This window comes from Sparus aurata, chromosome 1, assembly GCF_900880675.1.
Source record: "Sparus aurata chromosome 1, fSpaAur1.1, whole genome shotgun sequence".
Lineage (NCBI taxonomy): Eukaryota > Metazoa > Chordata > Actinopteri > Spariformes > Sparidae > Sparus > Sparus aurata.
This window is the reverse complement of record NC_044187.1, coordinates 9,257,795-9,265,823: the sequence shown is the minus strand read 5'-3', so window position 1 is coordinate 9,265,823 and position 8,029 is coordinate 9,257,795. Positions and strand designations below refer to the sequence as shown.

General features: G+C 40.6%; 1 protein-coding gene and 1 long non-coding RNA gene across 3 annotated transcripts in view; one reads left to right on the top strand and one right to left on the bottom strand.

Annotated features, from left to right (window-relative positions):
- Positions 1-3,312: 3,312 nt before the first annotated feature.
- On the bottom strand, positions 3,313-6,553 carry LOC115585038 (zinc finger protein 525-like). Its single transcript, XM_030423068.1, has 2 exons — positions 6,329-6,553; positions 3,313-4,858 (listed from the first exon to the last, which is right to left on the bottom strand). The coding sequence occupies exons 1-2, from the start codon at positions 6,341-6,343 to the stop codon at positions 4,073-4,075; spliced, it is 801 nt and encodes a 266-aa protein (XP_030278928.1). The 5' UTR covers positions 6,344-6,553; the 3' UTR covers positions 3,313-4,072.
- The window catches only part of LOC115585068 (uncharacterized), a 120,597-nt gene continuing 119,057 nt past the window's right edge, over positions 6,490-8,029 (top strand). For both annotated transcript variants that reach the window (XR_003984658.1, XR_003984660.1), the window contains exon 1: positions 6,490-7,117. This is a non-coding gene — a long non-coding RNA (uncharacterized LOC115585068). The remainder of the gene's footprint in view (positions 7,118-8,029) is intronic.

The following is an 8,029-nucleotide window of genomic DNA, read 5'->3' as shown; positions in this document are numbered from 1 at the left end:
CGCCGCCGTTTGTTATGTTAAGTACATTAAACTCTTCCTTCAACAAAGTGAGAACAATTATGACAATTTCACAGCCGGGTTTCACAAGGACATTTCTTTATTTTCTATTTGTAAAACTGCAAATTAGAAATCACAAAATTCCCTCAAAGTGCTTCACAATCTGTGCAGCATACAAAACCTCTGTGATATTTTTTAGTCCCTCCAGTTAAACTAGAGTGACACGTCTGCAAAGTGACAAGAAAAAGGTTAATATTCACCTTAGAGACTGAACTAACAGTCATTTAAATTGTCAGTTAATCTGCAGATAATTGTCTCGATTAATCAAGTAATCTTTTTGTCCATAAACTGTCAAAAAGTTGTTATATGAGATGCTCATAATGAGTGACGACGTCCTCAAATTGTTTATTTTGTTGGCCCACAGCCCCAAAACCCAAAGACTCTTTATTTACTGTTCTAAATGACAAAGAAAAACATTATATTCTTATATTTAAGAAACCAGCAAATTAATGATTGATTGATTATCAAAACAGCTGGTGATGAATTTTCTTTTGATTGACTAAAGGATTATTGACTAACTGCTGCAGCTTTAATTTGTCAGAAGACTAAAGAGGTGATGATGCTAATTGCTCTGATAAGAAAAAGAGAATGTTTGGAAACTGACAGGAAGCATTGCTGTCTTTTCAGTATGTTTGTTTTCTCACCTTTTATTGCTTTAGAGCTTCTTAATTTCTTCTTCTTCTGCAGCTTCGAGTCCCTCCAGTCATCCCAACCCTTCAGCTCACTAATGAAGGAAATGTAGATTGGTCATTTAATGGTGAATACAATTATAGGCCTAATTATTTTTTACATTTTTGAGATTTCAAAGCAACAAAATGCAACTTCCTGGAGTCTCATGTCAACCCAGAATGCCAGTGATTAACGACCTGGCGATGAGGAGAGACAATCAACCGTGTCTTTACAGGAAAAAGTCACATTTTGTTGCTTTAAGAAAATAACAGGATGTTATCTGAATCTTTTTATTTCCTCTGAACGTCGTCATGTATCAAAAGAGGAGTTCACGTTGAGTATTTCAGGTTAATATATTGGACCAGTGCATGTGCAGAAAAAGACAGTTCTGGCTGCTGAAACAGCTTCATTTATTGCAACAAAACCTCCGAGAGACGAGACGAGGTCAGACTACGAGAACAACTTCTCCCCGCTGCCGTTAAAATATCCCGTTAAGACACGAGAAGAAAGAAAATAATACAACCAGAGACGAGAAATTGACTTTTAGCTCAAAGTTGTGTTTTTTTTTTTTATATATATATCTGTTGGTGTGAAAATACAAAAGTGTAATCTTTCCCCCCTCTAACGCCGACATTTGTTCCTGTTGTTATGTGTGAAAGTGTTTGTTGATTCCTTCTTTAAACCATGATAAAATGTTCCATCGCCGCGCCGCTGTGTGTCTGAATCAATCACGTCTCCGCTTGACTTCGGAACATGTTTATCTTTGGGGGGTGAAAATGGGCCTTTGCGTCGACTCAATAAGGAACGTTTATAGTGTGGGGGACTCAGGGTTTCAGTGCAGACTGTAAATATACCTTTGAGGTGGTTCATTTACATAACACAGCGGGCCCTCACACGTTCTTCACGCGGACTTTTTTTAAACAGTTTAGTGAGTTTTCGGCGAGGCTCCACTCTGTTCCGACAACCATTCACGGCTCGTATCTGTTGAGTGCATGTCAAAACAGTGTAAACTCGACATTAGCACACACTCGACCCGTTGGTATTGTTGTTTCACGCGCCTTTGTGTTTCTTTTTAAGGTTTTAAAAAAGGAAGCTGTGTTCATAATTTGACACGCCGCACACTTCTCGCCGCGTCTCTTCATCCCTTTAGTTGCTCTGTTCAGCTCGGTCTCTTCACACCGCCCAGATTTTATGGTGTCTTCAAGTCAACATAAGTGAACTTCCTCTTTTGTTTTTTGGATGAATTCAGACGGCTGACTGTTTCTTCTTCCGTTGAGGGATGGGTGAGCTGGCCAAAGAAATAGTACCAATCTAATATCTATTACATCGCAAACAGGATCCAATATCTAAAGTTCAGTTTTGAAGTGAGACTATAGCTAGACAATTGTGTCACAATTCAGGGTCTGCATCCTTCGAAGGACCCGGCCTTTGAGGTCTTCGAAGGCGAGTTCTTCAGAGAGACCTTGTTAACCACGTCAGCCGTTGTTAAATCTAGTCTTTGGAGCATTTCCTGGTTGCGTCACCAGATGTTTTACCCTTATATCACGATTTCTGCCGCCCAGGCCCGCAAAAGTGACCATCTACGCCACATGATGTCGCCATTTTCTCTCTTTCTTTCTTCTTTTTCGAGAGCGCAAAGAATCTTGGGATATGTGAGGCCGCGAAGGACAGTGGCTGTGCGTCCTCCAAAAACAGGGAAAAGAAGGAGCATTTGTGGGCTGCGTTGTGACGTAATTGGCCTTCAAATGCTCCTCCGAAGGATGCAGACCCTGAATTAAGAAGCAGCACGAGTTAGATTAAAGATTTTTCATTTTTGGTTACTGCTATGCCGCTGGATAAGACTCACACTGCATTATTTACATTTATCAGATGCTCGTGTCCAAAGCCACTTACAGTAATTCATACATACATTCATACACTGATGGTGTTGGCTGCCATGCAAGGTGCCAACGAGCACATCAGGAACAGTTCAGGGTTCAGTGTCTTGCCCAAGGACACTTTGATACGCAGACCAGGGGAAACAAACCAGCGACCCTCCAATGACAAGACGCTGGCTCCACCCCTGAGCCATAGCCACCGTGAAGACGAGCCACAGGAAGTAATTCGTCCAATCAGCATTGAAATCTAGCTCGATTAGTTTGTTCGTGTTGCGTGGATCTACATGTCTAAGAGGTAATACGAAGTCTGGAAACAGAGGTACGACAAGAGGACATCAAATACTGCAATCATTATGATTCGTCATTGAAGAGTAGAGTGTGGACACCTTCATGGTCGATCACAGCTTAAAATCGTGACATCACTCTCCCCCACTTCCTGATATGTTATCATACTTAAATCCATTGTTTCTAAAGTCCATTTTGGGGCAGCACAACCAACCCACAGCTACACATGAATCAAACAGAACCAAATTTTACCAGCAAAAGGAAAATTAATACAAACTGGTACGAACTTCCACTAATAATTGAATGATTTTATTTTATCTTTTTATAAATCCCATCTAATCAATCAGTGATGTATCTGAAAGTTGCAAATTCCGATTACATTGACCTCCATCTTTGTTATAAAGGAAAACACACATACAACGACTTACTCCAAGATATTTATTAAACTACTAAAGGGACATGGATGAACAAACACCACCAAGTATATACACACATATAAGAATGGATGACTGAATGAAGGCACAATTAAATTGTAAATGAGTTACTGCTGACATAATTAATGAATTAAAAATGTTATGTTCTCAAGAACAATTCAAAAAAGTGGCATCAACCATCATCCAGGCTCCAACTATCTGAGGCCACAGAGGAAACACACAGCATATGTTCTTTGGTCTTATTGTGTTTTTAGTTGATACATGGAGCCAAAAAGTCTTCAAAGTAAAATAAATTGACCACATATAAGGTAAAAGATAACCAAAAATACCCAAATGTATATACATACCATTGCAATGGTAAACAACGGACTTGGCTTGTGGCTTTTGGGAATCTTTGCAGCCATTCTTTTTGGGTCGAGATTTGGGGCCAATGGTTGGCCCGGTGTGTTTCAGGCTTGAGGGTAGGCGGGCCGGGGCTATTAAGTTAGCATGTTAACTTTAGTAGAAATACTGTATCTGCAATACAGTACACAAACTTCTTTGTGATATTCCTTGTTTCTTCACATTGTGTTAATTAATTTAAGTTATTCTTTGATTTTTTTTTTTACTTAGATTCTTACATATTGCACCTTTTAATAAATAATGTTCCTGTTGACCATCTCTCAGTTTGTAATGACGCTGACATTATGACAACAGCTATCACAGCATGGTGAAGAGGCAGGAAACAGCTAGCTTAGCTCTGAAAAATGTTCACAGCAATTTAGCGTGGGTGCATTTGTGAACTTTAAGCGAATAAAGATGTACAAAAGTTCTCTCACACAGGTCACATCGGTAAGGTCTCTCTCCGGTGTGAATACGCCGGTGCTTTTTTAGATCACCTGAAGACGTAAACGTTTTCTGACAGTAGTCACAACAGAACGGTCTCTCTCCAGTATGGATACGTTGGTGGACAGTTAGAGCGTCTCCGTTAGCGAAAGCTTTCCCACACTGGTCGCACCAGTATGGTTTCTCTCCAGTGTGACCACGTTGATGGCTGATTAATGAAGATAACTGTGAGAAAACTTTGTCACAGCGGTCACAGCTGTACGGTTTCTCTCCAGTATGGACACGGCGGTGGACTTTCAGTATGCCTGATGTTGTGAAAGCTTTCTCACAAAACTCACAAATGTATGGTTTCTCTCCTGTGTGAGCACGGCGGTGGACTTTCAGTTCACTTGATGATGTAAAGGCTCTGTCACAGAGCTCACACAAGTGCGGTTTCTCCCCAGTGTGAACGCGTCGATGACTGCATAAACGAGTTGAAGTAGTGAATGCTTTCCCACACAGCTCACACCGGTACGGTTTCTCTCCAGTGTGAACACGTCTGTGGTTTGCTAGCTCTCCTGATGAAGTGAAGGCTTTCTCACAAAGATCACAGCTGTATGGCCTCTCTCCGGTGTGAAGTCTCTGATGGATCTTTAAAGATCCCGATGATGCAAGGAGTTTGTCACAGAACGGACAGTTGTGGAGTTTAGGCTCCGGTCCTATTCCCTGTTTCTTGACAGAAGACAGACACACACAGAGAAGGAGAGAGTGAGTGAAGTATCTAGCTATGTAACCAAAAATTACATTCAGAGCATATATATGGAACATAATGTGGATCGTTTCCACACAGCATTTTCTTTAGCCAGAAAATCTCTGTCTGTGCGCTCAGGAGCTCTATGACAGCTATATCACAACCGTCTCTGTATGATCAACACAGCCCCGATGTAATTTACCAACCATTTGTTTTTTTATTTGACATGGGGCATCAGAACAAGGGGGATGTGGGGGCATGACATGAAAAATAGGGTTTATTATTGCTTAGACCAGGAAAAAGACAAAGAGTGACGGTGATATCAGCAGCGCATTTCTGAAAAGTTGAGAGTTAGCTTCAAAACCTACCTACCATCATCAGTGCTGATGTTCAGCATTTTTCTGAATATTGGTATCACTAATTTTCACATCAGAATGCCGATTAAATAAACTCAAACTGTCAAATGTCCCACAAAAGATATTATCTGACTGGTAACACATTACAATTAATAGCCTATAAGCACTAAATTATCTAAGTCTGCAAAGAAACTAGTGACTTGTGTAATAAATGTAGTGGAAGTATAAAGTAGCAACAAATAGAAATTCTCAAGTGAAAATTGTACTTCTGTTTGCTCCATCACTGGTTGATTGAGTTTTTACTGCAAATGAACATTGTTCCCAAATATCGTCTTTAAATATCCTCGCTGTCTAATATCGGTATTGACCCTGATGAAACCATATCAGTCAACCCCTGATAAACAGTATTTAATATGCGTATAATATTCATTATTTATCATCATTACATCCAAAAATATTATATTTTCCAGATTTATAAGCTGTACAGCAAGATGCTGCAGAAATAAAACATAAAGAATCTGACAGACATGTGATGTGCAATGTTACTGGACATATGACTCATGATAGATTGTCTCTAGAATCAAATTATTTAACTGGTTGGCACTTAAATTACTTTTCTATTTCAGAGAGTAGGTTACTGAAAAAACATACCATTGCCTCTGAAATGTCACCACTGCATTTTATATATTAGACATTTCTGATCAGTTTATAGAAACGTGTATAGTATTGTGCGGTAAGAAGCTTGATGGTGATGACATTCAAATCATGCGACCGCAATGTAGTCTCTTCATAGTCTGTCAATAGCTTTTTACTTCTAGCAATTTAATTTAAGATCCGAAAATCACAGACGTGGTGTTCATCTGTGAAGATCATCTTGTCGAACAAAGTGTGTAAGTATCATTTAGCTATGTTTGCCACAGAGATCATTTTCGGCGATATTCGAAATTGGAGATTGGAGAAATCCCTCAGGAGGGAACCAGGGCGATGCTAACTTCCGGGTTGGCCTGCGACAATACGTCATGGCTGCGCCGCTCGATATCCAACAAAAAACTAACTTCACCGCGGTTTTCAGTTAAACAGACTTTAAGCAGTTACCTTTGGAGAACTCATCTTCTTCTTCCTCACTCAGCCGTCTCGAAGTCACAAAATGGAGGCGGATTGTTGTCCTTCTCCCTCTCCTCACACCGCCGATGTGGAGGGACTGTGCTCAGCCGAGGACGTTACACTGGAAGCTGGACACAGCGATGGAGAGGGAGCCCCATTCACAACGATGAAAGCTGCACAGGCACTTCCGTGTTGTGGGCACTTCCGCCGACCGAGCCGGCTAACTTCCGGTTTAGCGCCCGGCTAACTTAAAACGAGATCATATTATTTATTACCAAATGGCTCAAATAACGAGAGTGAAACGGGGTTGAGACGCCCAAAAAAAAAATTACCCACCGTTTTAATTTAATGGGGAAAAGCATTTTTCGGCGCCAGTGCGTCACGCAACGATGTAATTACACAGTTTGGCCACTACAGAATATTTATATTAAAAGCGTGGCGCTCTCGAGCAGCTTCGACCCCGGATTCCAAAACCCAACCAAATTTTTAACGGTTTTTTAAGTGCCAAGAAGAAAACCGTTACATTAGCATTAAACATACAAACACATAACACAGAGACTAAAAGTGTTGGAGCAGTAAAACGGAAAGTTAAATCAGAAAAGGACAGCAGAGGGAGCAAAACAACGAACAACAGGCTCATATCCGCCATTTCAACATTTCCAAGATGTCGTCTCTCTGTCAAGGAGGCAAAGCAGTCCACCAGGATGAGGAGCTCTTGAGCCAGGCACCTTGGAGGAGGTCCCAACCGACAGCGAGGGGATGACTGACACCCTCTGGCTGGTAGGCTACCTGTTTATGTCTTTTACTTTTGACCCTGTATTCCAAACACACGTTTAGCTAGCTATTTCAACCTCTTAGTCCAATTACAAGACTAATTGCTCGTTTTAGCTAACCAGAAAAACTCAATTGACATGGCCAGTTAAAGAAATTATAGCCTCTCTCCTGAAATTTCACACCCAACATGGTGAATTAAGAGTTTAGTTCGACCAAATAAGACTCAATTAGAGATGGTTTGAACAGTGAAAACAAACTAAGGTTGAGTTTTATTTTGTTTTTGTCTGGTGTAAATGAAGTGGTTGTCAGTCTGTTGCCTGGTGCATTTGGCTGCTATGTGTTGGCTGCTATTCTTCATAAAAAGTCTGTCTCTTTAGGGATGCTTTTGATTATTTTATCAAGATAATCATTAATAATCATAGTAATGTATAATTAAATGGCGTATTTTGATGGTGCTGTGTTACATTGTGGCCAGTTTAGACCAATTTTACAAATATGTTGTCTCCATTAGTCACTTAGACACAAAAACATTGAGTTCATAAAAAAAAAATCTAACTGCACATTAGCTGTAGATGTGAGAGGAGTATGTGCTTGTTGAGCTACACTCTGTGGGCTAATGTGTTGATGTTGTTGTCACTGATCCAGGAAAGTATCGTTGCCTTCATGTGGTGTAAATCCTGTATGATAGAAGGTATCTACAGGTGATGCTGTGCTTCAGGTTGTGATCAGAGGCTGCCGCCTGTCAGTGTAAATCCTGTTTAGGTTACAGGTGTTTCCATAAGATAGTAGTCTCTGGATTGTTTCTCTCTCTGTGTGTGTGTGTGTGTGTGTGTGTGTGTGGTGAGCCAGGGGCCTCCCTAGATTTTTATGCCCAGTGGCCTCTGCATTCTTAATGCGTGGCTGGGTGTGCCATATGGT